This window comes from Podarcis bocagei (genome assembly GCF_964188305.1).
Source record: "Podarcis bocagei genome assembly, chromosome: 5".
Classification (NCBI taxonomy): domain Eukaryota; kingdom Metazoa; phylum Chordata; class Lepidosauria; order Squamata; family Lacertidae; genus Podarcis; species Podarcis bocagei.
Genome location: NC_138129.1, coordinates 58,861,689 through 58,875,006, shown reverse-complemented (window position 1 = coordinate 58,875,006; position 13,318 = coordinate 58,861,689). Strand labels below are relative to the sequence as shown.

Sequence of the window (13,318 nt, the reverse complement as noted above, 5' to 3'; positions counted from 1 at the left end):
CAGAGCTCATCAAACAACAAAATAAGGCTCTCTTTTCCTATATGCCATGCCCCATTATTTTAGGAATCTTTAGCTTTTTTGATTAATGTGCACTCTTAGTGTGAAAAGTTAATAAAAAAAGCTTCCTTCTTTTAAAGTCCTGTTTAAGCACATGCACATATGCTGCACACCAATAAACAGTTATTCCACTTTCACCACCCATAGCAAGGCTATCCCTCCAATATATGGTACCATGCTATAGTGTTAGCAATGTTAAATCAGAGCTTGCATGAGTAGGGAAGACTGGTGTTGGTTTTTTCCTCATTTGTGAAGCCAGTTACAAAGCAACATATTAGAAAAGAAGAAGCTTAACTCATGGCATAGTTTGCTTTCCACCAGCTCTACTTTATACCATGCTTCTGCATGCTGTTACAATTTCCATTTTGTCCCATAAAACATTCACAGATTACACACATCAAAGTAAGTTTTTTAACCATGGAAAGTTTTATGTAAAACCTGAATACTCCACACAACAATGTAATTTACACCAGACTTTACATAGGATGTTGGATGAGATTTTGTAGGAGAGGGGTGCCTTGCACATACAGTTCACTGCACAAATACTGACAAAAGAGTATTTACGAGAAACAGCAAAGCAAGTAATAGTCTGTCATAAATAAGGTGATCAGATATTCTTGGTCTTGTGTGATCCCATAAGCTGAGGAAGTTCTTTCCACCTTAGCCATCCTTTTGGTGGAGAGCTCCATAGTTTTCCTACCCTTTTTGTTAGGCATACACTTAATGTTTCAGTAAGTGTAAGAGCACTGTTGTGTTTTTTTTTTTCTTCATTAAGAAATATACAATTCACTCCTTTCCCACCCATGCCTTTGGCTCCCCTGAAATAGAACCTAGTTTCTTCCTATAAGCAGATTCCCACTACAGCATATTAGGGGAAGATAAACTGTCAATTCATAACTCAGGTGCCCTTGCTAGAGTGTGTGTAAAACCAACAAATTCTGAAGGCTCCATGTGGATTGAAAAGGTCCCTGGAGGAACAAGACATCCTTGGTCACCTTACTCATAACTAGTTGTGTTTTAATGCGTGGATACATAACATTGTTTTGAGCTCAGTAGTGCTGAAGTTACAAGCACAAGTAGTTCTATTCAAATACTGAGTTGGTGAACAGTTCTATTTAAAACACAACTATTCCGAAGGGATGAAGCAAGCAGAAACAAAATTTCTGTACTTGGAACTCACAAATTCCTAGAAGTTTCATTTTGGGTGTGCATTTGAATTGTACAGTCTCCACTTTTCCACAGCCAGAGGTGATCCAATACACACAACCAGTATAGGAATTAATCCTAGATCCTTGTGAAAACCTTCAATTGCAGAGACCATTAAAGACCATGTTTGCCAGCCGTGTGCTGTTCCTGCTTCCACAACAGTTGGCAAATAAGCTTCAAAGGTGATCAATGTAACAGAAGCCATTCCAACTAGAGATACTTCATAAGGGATTATTAGAGGATAATTTACACACCTATTCCCTGTTACATTTTTCTTTCAATTTGGCTTAGCTTCTGTCTGTTTTTAACATGGAGGTGGCCGCCCATGACGCAAAATATGTTTTTCTAAACTATCTAAGATTGAGATAGCGATTCGCTGAACATCTGGATCAGTCTGGCTGTTTTCCTTGATGTTAAACAAGTGGTGCAAGCCACCTTCTTCTATCAGCATACTGCAGTACCTGGCAGCTAAAACAACAACAAAGAAGAGGGAAACAAATTCAGTTAGGTCAAGAATTTAGATATTTACTTCCCATCACTTTTCGCACAACTCTTACAATTTAAGTTCTGGTTATAAGTGCAAAGGGATTTTGCAAAATTATTTTGCAAACTATAGGAACAGCAAGTGTTCCCCAGTCCTCTTCCATGCTCTTCTTATTGAAGGGATAGCAGTTGCAAAGCCACCATTAAGGATGTCCTCACGTGGCATTCGCAGGTGCTGATTACATGCTTCAGGAATGGAAACTGTCTCTTCCCCATGCTCAGACTCAGGAGGGTGGTGTAGAAGAGAGAGAACAGTGACTAAGAATCCAATCCAAAAGAGGCCAAGGGACAGCTTAATTCTCCCACATGCCTGCAATCCCACCTCCATGGATTTAGAGAGGTGATGAACAGAACTTCTAAACTCCTTCCAACCTGATTTAGCTCCTTGCTCTTCCAAGCCCATCTTCCTACATCACAGAACCTCATTTCTCCCAGTCTAAGCCTCCCCACTCTTTAAAGCTGGCACCACACCCCTGCTGTACCCGCAATGGCTTCTTGACTGCCATTCAAGGACTAGCTTTCTATTTCTTTTGTATGGATCTCTGTAGTATTTCTCTAAGGAGGTAAGATGAATACATTTTCGTCCTATCCTGGGGGGTGACAAGTGAGCAGTTAGTGCTAGCCCTTTTTTTCATTTCTGAACAAGTGCTCACTTCCAAGTGATCCAATTTATCAATGCATTTATCATTGGTTCCCTCGCTGCAAGAAGTGAGGTTACGGGGAACCAGGCAGAGGGCCTTCTCGGTAGTGGCCCCTGCCCTGTGGAACGCCCTCCCAGCAGATGTCAAGGCAATAAACAACTATTTTACTTTTAAAAGACAACTGAAGGGAGGTTTTTAATGTCTGATGCTGTATTGTTTTTAATATTCAGTTGGAAGCCGCCCAGAGTGGCTGGGGGAACCCAGCCAGATGAGCAGGGTTTAAATAATAAATTATTTATATTATTTATATTATTATTATTATTTATTATTATTGATATTATTATTAATTTATTTATTACATTTGTTTTCAGGTTTTATTCCAGTAATTCAAAGCAGCATGCATGCTATTCTCTCATTTTATCCTCACAATGATTCTGTGAGGTAGATTTGAGAGAGAGAGAGAGAGGTTTGTCAAGTGTGCTTCATAGCCTGAGGAATTTCAGCCTTGATTAAAGTCCAAGACTCCATCCATTGATTCACACTGACACATAGAAATATATATATTTAGAACATACACACACCAACAGCAACAACAACTCTGCATTTTTAACCTGTGTTAAAACCCATGAGTTTATCTGATATGAAGTTTCACATATAATATCTAGAATTGTTGTCAGATTGCTTTCTCTAAAGAAAACTGAGTGTTAAAGCAGAGACATGGCTCAAGATCACAAAAATTATAGAGTCTGGAAATCACTCCAACTACAGGTGGAAAGAGGTGCTTAAGATGTAGAGTTTTGTCTCAGTACATACGGTTTTTGCTGCAAACGTGCTGCATGGCCCACACTGCCCACAGCTGTACCCCAGGAGTCATGAAGCAGCCAAGCAAGGGGAAAAAGGGATTGAAAGACCTGTTCGTGAGAATAAAAAGCAGAGATGCCATCACTCCATGTTTGCAACATGAATAAAACATAAGCCTGTTTTGTTCTAAAATATCTACCTAGCTTGTGAAAAAGAGGGTAATCATAGAGGCCTGAACTGCTTCCATTTTCTTCTGACCTACAATTCTTCTTCCAAACTGGAGTACATGAGGAGACAACATCTTAACCTATGGGCATAGGAATCCACACACAGCCTGGCGCCGTCTGATGTGCAGCTAAATCTCATCACTGCACCCCTTCAGCACCATTTCTACAGGGATATGTACTTCCAACAAAGGAAGGGAGAGAAACCAAGTAGAAATCTTTAGACACAAACTAGATGCAATGCGTTGCATGTATTTTATTATTATTATTTTTAACAAAAATCACACTCTGGAGGCTGCAACCTCGAGCAGAGGGATGGTGCAAGGAAAGGGTTGCCTGTATCTTCTTTGCAGTAAGGAAATCAGCCAAGAATGGCAATTTTCATCAGAAAAACTGTCCAAAGGTAAAGCTTAAGCAGCTCTTTTCACACCCTTATAGCTCCAGATGTGGGGGGGGGGGAGAAGCAAAAACATTTTACACAGATCTGTGTGGTAGTTCATCCCCCAGTTAATATGCTGCCATAACTAATTATTAGCCAAATGGTCCTTCATGTCCTGAATATTTGTAGCTGGGCGGCAGTCATCTAACACCGCAAGGTCTACCTCAAGGTCTACGGAGGTTTTCTTCAGAAGAGTCATACTACAGTACCACTTTCTTCAACAGCCACCCAGTCAATCCCTCCCTGCCAAAATCCGCAGTGGGCCTCCAAGTAGAAAATGCCAGTGTAATTTTATGTGCCTGTTCATAGCATAAGAGTGTACGGCAATTATATTAATTGCTGTAATCTGTCTCAGCAGCATTAGTACTAAATTCAGTAGGGCTATAATACTTTGCATATTGTAGCATAACCACCAATGAACACAACTGGAGTTACTTCTGAGTAAGCATGCACAGGATTGCACTGCAGAGGCGTTGCAAGTGAATGGTGCAATCCTGCACACATCCACTCAGAAATAACTATTCCTGAGTTCATTGGGCCTTATTCCCAGGTAAATGTGTATAGGCTTGAAGCTTTAATGCATATGTAGGCAAACTAAGGCCCGGGGCCTGGATCCAGCCCAATCACCTTCTAAATCCAGCCCTCAGGTGGTCCGGGAATCGGCGTGCTTTTCCATGAGTAGAATGTGTGCTTTTATTTAAAACGCATCTCTAGGTTATTTGTGGGGCATAGGAATTTGTTCGTTTCCCCCCTAAAAAATATAGTCCGGCCCCCCACAATGTCTGAGGGACAGTGGACCAGCCCCCTGCTGAAAAAGTTTGCTGACCCCTGCTTAAATGATTAACTAGCAACATGACTTTGTCATAAGCCAGAACACTTGAACTAAGATAGAAACAATACAATGTGCAGCAAGTTAACCTTAATATTTCCTCAAGGTTTATGTCAAGTCTGTAGTTACCTGTAAGCCACCATTTCACATTCTGGTGTAGGCCAGTTCAAAATGGCAGAATGCTGCAAGACAAGGGAAGGAGCACCATTACTAATAGCGTTAACAACATTGCTCTGGAGTTAACAATGGGCAGTGTTTTCAATTGCATCTGTACCAGCTCTTCTAGGAGCGAGGTTCTCTGGTTGCGGCTCAATGTCCAGGCTTGTTCTCCTCGTGATATCAAGTGAGCAATGATCCCTGCTGCGAAGTAGCTCACCTCCACCTCAACACTGCGCAGCAGCTTGCTGATGTGGTCTATGAAGTCTTTCCACATGAGCTCCGAGTGGAGCTCTTTAACCTCTGCTATGTTGTTCTACAGGGGAACAAGAAGGAGGGATTTCAAAATGAATGAAAAATAGTTGCGTGTGTGTATACAAAGGTATCTGTCATTAAAATGCTTGTTCTCTTCATAAAAGCTGAAGCCATAATGAACATCAAACCTGTCTCATGTCAAATTAGACTAAGCTGGGATCGGCCTGCTCCAACTTGTACATTTTCAATCATTACTAGAGATAATTTATCAGAGTGACAAGTGCATGAATAACTCAGAGCAGCCAGCATGCTTTGCCACCACCTGTCCATGAATGGCACTGCTTGGAGGCCATTGCCGGGGGGAGGGGGGTTTAAGAACACAGTGGCTACATCAGTGGCAACATAGTTTTAACAAATAAAACAGAAAAGCTGTTCCCATCGCAACTGCTAAAGGTAAGGGCCTCCCACAGTGGCAACAAATCTTGGCTCATAAACACTGAATTTTGGGGAAATGCCCCACTCCCAGCCGTCTGTGAGCATGCCTGTACAATTCCAAGGGGGGCGGGGGAAGGATCTAGACACTGGCACAAAGCCCACATGTGCAGCCTCTCCTAATTCAGATGTTATGAAGAAACAGAGCCAAGTGACCTCAGAAAAAATGATGGCGCCTTGCCCTAAATTGCCTAATGGCTGCTCCCAATGGTTCAGTGTACATGTTAAATACCACTTGGGGGTGTCTTCTTATATCTCCTACAATAAAACTGAAGCTAATGGGAATGGTGCAGGAATAAGGTTTGGTTGAAAAGTAACAGAATGGCATGTAAAGTAATTTATCCTGTGTAGTGTTAAATGTCAGGATGGTGAGGAGAAGATGTTGGCAGAGAGAAGAGAAACCCGGCATTTCCAATGCCCTGGTAAAATATATATTCTTCCACTCATCTTACCAGAAGGCCAAGCACTTTCTGTTGTACAGAAGACTCCGACGGAAAAGACTGTAAAGTAAAACAAAGTATATGCAACCATTCAGTAAGTGATTTGTAGCCAATTGTTATTTTAGAACAAGCAGGTGCCTGCGAAAAGTCTCAGGGAATTGTGGGGTTTCTGCACATTAAATATTTCATTACTGGCTTGATAGTACAGGTTCAGCCCCTACACCCCAGCTTCACTGCCCCCAAACTAAGAAGGGCTGGGACAGGAAGAAGCATACACCAAAGAGCACTTGCAAGCCTTTTAGTTAAGGGGGCTACTGTGGGAAGGAAAAAGAGCAGGACCTGGAGTGAGCCTTAAGAGGAATGGAAGGGGGCGCATCGCTCTTTTGCTATGGCTGCTTCTTGAGAGTGGGCACATTCATGAAGGCTCTCCTCCTTTGCTTTCCTCCAGGGGTCCCAGAGCAGAGGAAGGAAGAAGCCTTCTAGAAAGCATTTTCCTCTTAAGAAACAGCCACAGGAACAGAGGTGAGACAACCCCAATTTGTCTCTTCTTCCCCTTCCACAATGCTTTTGGCCAGGCCCACCAATCCCCCTTAGCCTATGAAACAATTGTTTTGGGAAGGGGAATTGGGCATAGAGGATGTTCAGCAAAGGATGCTCCTCATCTGAGCCCAATAACCCCTGCAATTGCTTTCCTCCCATCTCCCAGGGCTGGCAGCAGCCTGCCCAATCTTATTTGCAGTGGGTTGGCAGATACTATTTTATGGCAATTACAGGTTTCTATCTATCATGAGCAGAGAGACCCTACCTGATGCTGCCCAGACCTACAGACTGCAACCTACAGGGTCCCTGTGCAGATGCTGGAATCTGCAGATACAGAAACAGACAGGCACATACTGGCAGACAGAACTGTCAGCTCTCACCTCCAAGACTTTCATGAAGAGTTCCAGCCCTTGGTTTTCAATAAAGTGCCGACATGTGGTTGGGGACTCATCAGTAAGATTCCAAAGTGCACTCAGTGTAAACTTAAGAGTAGTGTCTACTACATTCTGGTTAGTTTTTTGCTTCACAATTTGAAGTAGTTGCTAAAAGAGACAGAGAAAAACAGGTGACTTTGCAAATGACATTCACATTTCAAAATCCAGCTGTTGGAGGCTCACAATTAATACAAGAAGCCAAAATCTCCTCCAATTTAGAAGACAATATGTATGAACGCTAGATCCATCACAGATTTATGGGTCCAAGGCCAACAAGGGAGTGGGTCACGTGGAAGTTAGTCTAGAGGGCCACAGGTACCAAGTCCACAGGCTGTCTGCCTGCACATTAACCTGCACATTAACTTATTTGAGCAGCATGGTCTACCCCTCTAATGTCACACTGTTAGTCCTATGTAAAACACTGAAGGGCACTTTGTCCTCTTGAGCACAATGATTAATAAATAAAGGAGATTAACCTTTCAACACCAGAAACAGCAATACATCCACAGATGCTGGAGGTCAAAAGCAAAGTTCAGGAGTAAACTCAATGGATTCTGCCCCCACCCTGGATTTGAAGTAATAACACCGGTCACTTCTGCCTGTACATTTGCCGCTAAGTGGGGCCGCCAGGCATATGGGTTAAATTTATTAGAATACTTTTAAAGAACTTCCAACATAAAACATTTAATATTCTCATTTTTCCAATACACATTTTTAAGTTGGTCATACCAAGGCCCGTTGTTTATTTTGTTTAAGAAAAACACTGTTAGCCGTAACAACATTGCAGCCGGAGTGTTGCAAGTTGATAGCATTTCAGAAAGGTGCTAGCACTTCGCTTACCTTAACTATGAAGAGCTCTGCACCAAGTTGAGCTGTTTGTTCTGTTGAAAGCTACAAGCAAAAAAAGCAAACAAGCAGAAAGATTACTGTTAAAAGGGCCTTGGGACTTAAGTGCAAACAATGCATTGGGGACGCCTATGTCTTCATCTTTATGAAGCTAGTAGAGCTGTCATCAGGGGATTGAGGGCAAGGTGCCACCAGTACACAGATGACACCCAGCTCTGCTTCTCTTTGCCACCTGAATGAGGTGAAGCTATGTAGATGCTTGATCATTGTCCTAGGGGCAGTAACAGGCTAGATGAAGGCCAATGAACAAACTGAATCCCAACAAGAAGGAGATACTCTGGACTAGTGGTTCCCAAGTCCAGGAATTAAGTAGGTGGCTTGTTCTGGATTGGGGTGCACTCCCAATCCAGATTCATAGTCCAAGGGTACTCCTAGATTCACCTTGTATCTGGAAGTCAGGGTGGCTTCAGTGGCACAGAGGGCCTATTTCCAGCTACAGCTAGCTTGCCAGCTACAGCCGTTCCGGTACAGGGTAGCCTAGCCAAATGAACCGTGCCCTAATAACCCTCTCTCTAAATGACTGCAATGGACACTCTACTTGGAGTTGCCCTTGAATACTGTTTCTAAGTGGCAGCACACAAAACGCAGGTGCCAGAGTTTTGTTGGGTTCAACATTTGGAGACCATATAGCATCAAGTCCTAAAAGATGTGCACTCCTATTTGCTACATGGTTTTGGCATATAGAGCCCTCCATGGCTTGGAATCCAGGCACCTGATGGGAGTGCTTCCTGTCATACTGTCCCTGCCCATGAGTTGAGATTGATTGGGAAGGCCTTGCTGATAGTGCCAGTGGGGAAGGAAGTCAGAGGGTCATTGACACTATCAGGGAGCTTTCTCTGTTACAGCTATCTTGGCCCTAGAGGCTTGGCTGGCGCCATTATTGTCTCGTTTTAAATACCAACTGAAGGCTTGTCTTTTTCTCCGGGCTCTTTTTCACTCTGCAAAACTGTTTATCAGAAAACTGATCTTTAACTGTGTTTTATGCTTCTCATTTTAGATGTTTACAGCTGTAACCTACCCTGGGGTCTTACAACGAAGGGCAGGAAATAAGTTTTAAAAACAAATAAAATAAAATATCCCACCTTTGCAGCCAGAATGGAGATGATAGCCACTGCCATTCTCTGCATATTCTGATCTTCATGGTTACAAAGCCACTGCATGACAAGCTTGGCTGCTTCAAACCTGAAAGGCAACAGAAAGTTCACAAATCTGGGGGTGGGGGGAATAAAACCATACCATCTGTTACTGGCAGCGAAACCAAAGCGACTAGGTTACTGCTACAAAGACAAAAACAGTGCTTTTTTCCTAGAAAAAAAAATGTTTAGGGGTACTCTCATTTTGACTCAAGAAAATCACCATTTAATAGTTCAAATTGGGAAAAATAAATACAGGAAATGGACAAAAGTACAAAGATTCACAAAATGTTTAGCGGTATGCATCCCCCCAGAAAAAAAAGCACTGGACAAAAGTATACAGAAAAACGTTAAAACACCAGCCTTAGCTACTTATAATAAGCAAAATGGCTTCCGTTTGGTTTTCTTTATCAGACTGTAAAAGGAGCATGCCATTTCAGCACAGCAACGTGACAGAGCTGGTCTTCGCACCACCCACTGTCTCCATCTTCAGGGGATGGCCTTGGATTGAGCTGGTAATCAACAAGTACTAAAAATCCCAATTTCTCAGTGATTGATGAAAGGAGTTTTTACTAAGCCGACACATTTGGCATGGATAGTTGTGGACTTTTTTAGCAACTCATCATGACTGAAAGATACAGAGCTGGGTTCTGTGTTGTGCTTTATGATTTGTCATACTGTACCTATATAGAATGTAGCCACAAGGCTAAAGACTTGATGTTTTGAGAATTTAGCCACAAGGCTAAAGACTTGATGTTTTTAGAAGCAAGGAGGAATGGGCACTCAGTCTCCTTAAAACACACACTGGGGACACAAACTCCCTGACCTTCAGCTGGGGAGGGATAAAGAAAGCCTCAGTGGTGGGACAAAGTCAGCAAACCAACCTGCATTGGCTCTGTGCCAACATCATCTTCCTCCGAGGTCATGCAAACCTGCTTGTGGTCAGGATCAGTAGCATATTTCCCAAGGGTTATACTCTCATCATGCTAGCTTGCCAAACCCACTGCTATGCTTCAGACTACCCAGAAAGTTGGGGAGCAGTTTTCAACACACCAAGAATGTGTGCTTGCTCCTTGCTCCCCCATTGTGCTGTCTGACTTGAAGCACAACCTACAAGACTTTCACTCCTACTAGCCTCAGACTAACAACAACAACAAAATATTATTATTGGGACAAACATGTGCTTTGTACATCTATATACGCTCAAAAAACCAAGGAGAAAATTAAACAACTTTTCTTGTATTACTGAGGGTTAGAGATTCAGATCTCTTTGTAGGGGATCAAAAAGAGGGAAGAGTGCAGAGACTAGAGTAAGAGGGAATGGACACATGAATCATGAGAGAACAACTTCTGGAAACCATATCCATCCCTCTTTCCAGTAAGTGCTCAAAACAAAAAGGGCTAGAAACATCTGCATTAAAAGTGAGATCACAAGAGCTATGATGCACACGTCTCTAGGTAGCATGTAATTACACGCTGCTATAGCATAAGGTAGTAGGTGGATTTTCTAATATCTATAAATAGGGACAATGGCTCAAACGTAGTCAGAAGTTGGCAGGTAACAATCTTCATTGCCATTTATGCTTAAGTATTGCCATCCCCAGTAGGCAGACTTCTGCATATGATACAAGCCACTTTCATTAATCCACAAAATCCACAGCCTCTTGATGTACAGTGCAGTCAAACTGTACACCCTTGCTTAGAACCAAGTTTTTAAAACCAGCATCCAAAAAGAAAATGGCAGTCCACCTGGATCTAGCAAACGGACACATGTATTTCATAACAGTGCATATACGCAGTCAAAATTAAACTGTTACAGTTATTTAATAATTGGTTCCCAAGTTCTGATAAGAATTTGTTATATTCCAAGGAGGAGTAAGCAGTTTGCAAACTGCTAAGCAATGAGACATAAGACATTCAACAACCTGAAACACTTTCCCTACTTCTCTGTAACTTGGGAGGTAAAACTAACCTGTTAAATGGAACATCCTGAAGTATCCTGTCACTGCACAGTGACAGAAGGCAGTTCTTTTGCAGCTGTAGAAAAGCAAAGCAAGGTTCAGAACAGAATATTTCTCATGCAGGAATTTTGAGCATTTCCTTCTTTCAAGATGAATCTAAGTATTCACAAATATTCCTTTTATGATTTGATAATGTCGTTTGCAAATGTATTTGCTTAGAAGTGAAATACAGTGAAATAGGATGGGGTGAACAGGTGCATAGACCTTTGTAATATATCAGAGTCTACCAGGCACTTAAGTTTTTTAATTTACTTTTTTGAATTATACTCTATCATTTATAAAATCTTCTCACAAAGTGACTTACAGAAGTATATATAAAAATAGTAAGATACCAGCAACGTAGTCTATATATAAAAAGGAACATGTCCAAAAGGATTTATAAAAGTTTGTTATATACACAGATTTAAAAACCAGTAACAAAAGATGTTCTTGAATAAAAATGATTTCAAGTCCGCTAAGAAATGCAATTAATTGAAATTAAAAACAAAAGCCTGCAATCACCTCCTCCTCATGGGTATACCAGAGCTCAATGTGTACAAGTTAAACGTTAGCAAGTTGCAAGCTTACTGTACTTGCATAGGCAGAACATTCATCACAGTGTGACACTGAATTCTATCCACAGGGTTGATTTCAATATTTATCATACTCGGAGTAAGCCCATTGAAATTAATGCATATGACCAATTAGGTCCATCAGTTTTTATGGGTCTACCCTGAGATTGATTAACATTGGATAACTTATGGTTTCGAAAAGCTGAAACCATTTGGCCTGAAGACATTGCCAACTAGACATCATTCACTTCTGTTCAGTTTTAATATAAGTTTCTTCATCTCATTAATTTCATCTTGTCTAAGAAGTTTGAACTCAAATACTTAAAAAAAAAAAAATGTTCAGCATTCAGAAATATTCAAGCACCTTATCTTGAAAGGGAAAAGGAGGCTTACCTGTTGGTGATTGGGAAAGTGTTCCATGGCCTTAAGGAGCAAGTGAGTGACATCTGCCAGGACCCTAACCGGCATGCCTGCAGCTAAGTCTTGTTTTGTCAAGTTAAACACACAGGCACTCGCTGCTAATTGCACTGGCAAGTTCAGAGGGTGATTCCTCATCCCAATAACTACAAGCTGAAAGAATCAATCAAAACAGGTCAAATTAGAATTTCCTAATACACACAGTCACATGCACAGAATCAGCCACCAATATCCTAAGCAAAGTAAGCTCAACTCGTCCTGAGGCCTTTTAAACAAGCCATTTCTACAGATCTACACATCGCCACCCAAAACCTGTTGCAGTACCATTAAAACTTCCAAAGCAAAGAGGAACAGAGCAACCATTTCTTTCCCTGAATGGAGACTACAACAGTCAGATGGCCTTCCCTAGAATCATAGAATCATAGAATCATAGAGTTGGAAGAGACCACAAGGGCCATCGAGTCCAACCCCCTGCCAAGCAGGAAACACCATCAGAGCACTCCTGACATATGGTTGTCAAGCCTCTGCTTAAAGACCTCCAAAGAAGGAGACTCCACCACACTCCTTGGCAGCAAATTCCACTGTCGAACAGCTCTTACTGTCAGGAAGTTCTTCCTAATGTTTAGGTGGAATCTTCTTTCTTGTAGTTTGGATCCATTGCTCCGTGTCCGCTTCTCTGGAGCAGCAGAAAACAACCTTTCTCCCTCCTCTATGTGACATCCTTTTATATATTTGAACATGGCTATCATATCACCCCTTAACCTCCTCTTCTCCAGGCTAAACATGCCCAGCTCCCTTAACCGTTCCTCATAAGGCATCGTTTCCAGGCCTTTGACCATTTTGGTTGCCCTCTTCTGGACACGTTCCAGTTTGTCAGTGTCCTTCTTGAATTATGGTGCCCAGAACTGGACACAGTACTCCAGGTGAGGTCTGACCAGAGCAGAATACAGTGGCACTATTACTTCCCTTGATCTAGATGCTATACTCCTATTGATGAGGCCCAGAATTGCATTGGCTTTTTTAGCTGCCGCGTCACACTGTTGGCTCATGTCAAGTTTGTGGTCAACCAAGACTCCTAGATCCTTTTCACATGTACTGCTCTCAAGCCAGGTGTCACCCATCTTGTATTTGTGCCTCTCATTTTTTTTGCCCAAGTGCAATACTTTACATTTCTCCCTGTTAAAATTCATCTTGTTTGTTTTGGCCCAGTTTTCTAATCTGTCAAGGTCGTTT

At 41.9% G+C, this 13,318-nt stretch overlaps 2 protein-coding genes across 3 annotated transcripts in view; both read right to left on the bottom strand.

Annotated features, from left to right (window-relative positions):
- Positions 1-13,318, bottom strand: part of PRPF38A (pre-mRNA processing factor 38A) — a 178,898-nt gene that overhangs the window by 4,572 nt on the left and 161,008 nt on the right. The gene's annotated exons all lie outside the window — the stretch shown is intronic.
- ZYG11B (zyg-11 family member B, cell cycle regulator) overlaps positions 461-13,318 on the bottom strand; it is a 31,322-nt gene continuing 18,464 nt past the window's right edge. For both annotated transcript variants that reach the window (XM_081195373.1, XM_081195372.1), the window contains exons 5-14: positions 12,062-12,238; positions 11,069-11,133; positions 9,046-9,145; positions 7,898-7,948; positions 7,004-7,165; positions 6,096-6,143; positions 5,015-5,212; positions 4,870-4,922; positions 3,261-3,358; positions 461-1,731 (exon numbers count right to left, since the gene is read on the bottom strand). In XM_081195373.1, coding sequence (XP_081051499.1) covers positions 1,568-1,731; positions 3,261-3,358; positions 4,870-4,922; positions 5,015-5,212; positions 6,096-6,143; positions 7,004-7,165; positions 7,898-7,948; positions 9,046-9,145; positions 11,069-11,133; positions 12,062-12,238 — 1,116 coding nt within the window. In that variant the 3' untranslated portion in view covers positions 461-1,567. The remainder of the gene's footprint in view (positions 1,732-3,260; positions 3,359-4,869; positions 4,923-5,014; positions 5,213-6,095; positions 6,144-7,003; positions 7,166-7,897; positions 7,949-9,045; positions 9,146-11,068; positions 11,134-12,061; positions 12,239-13,318) is intronic.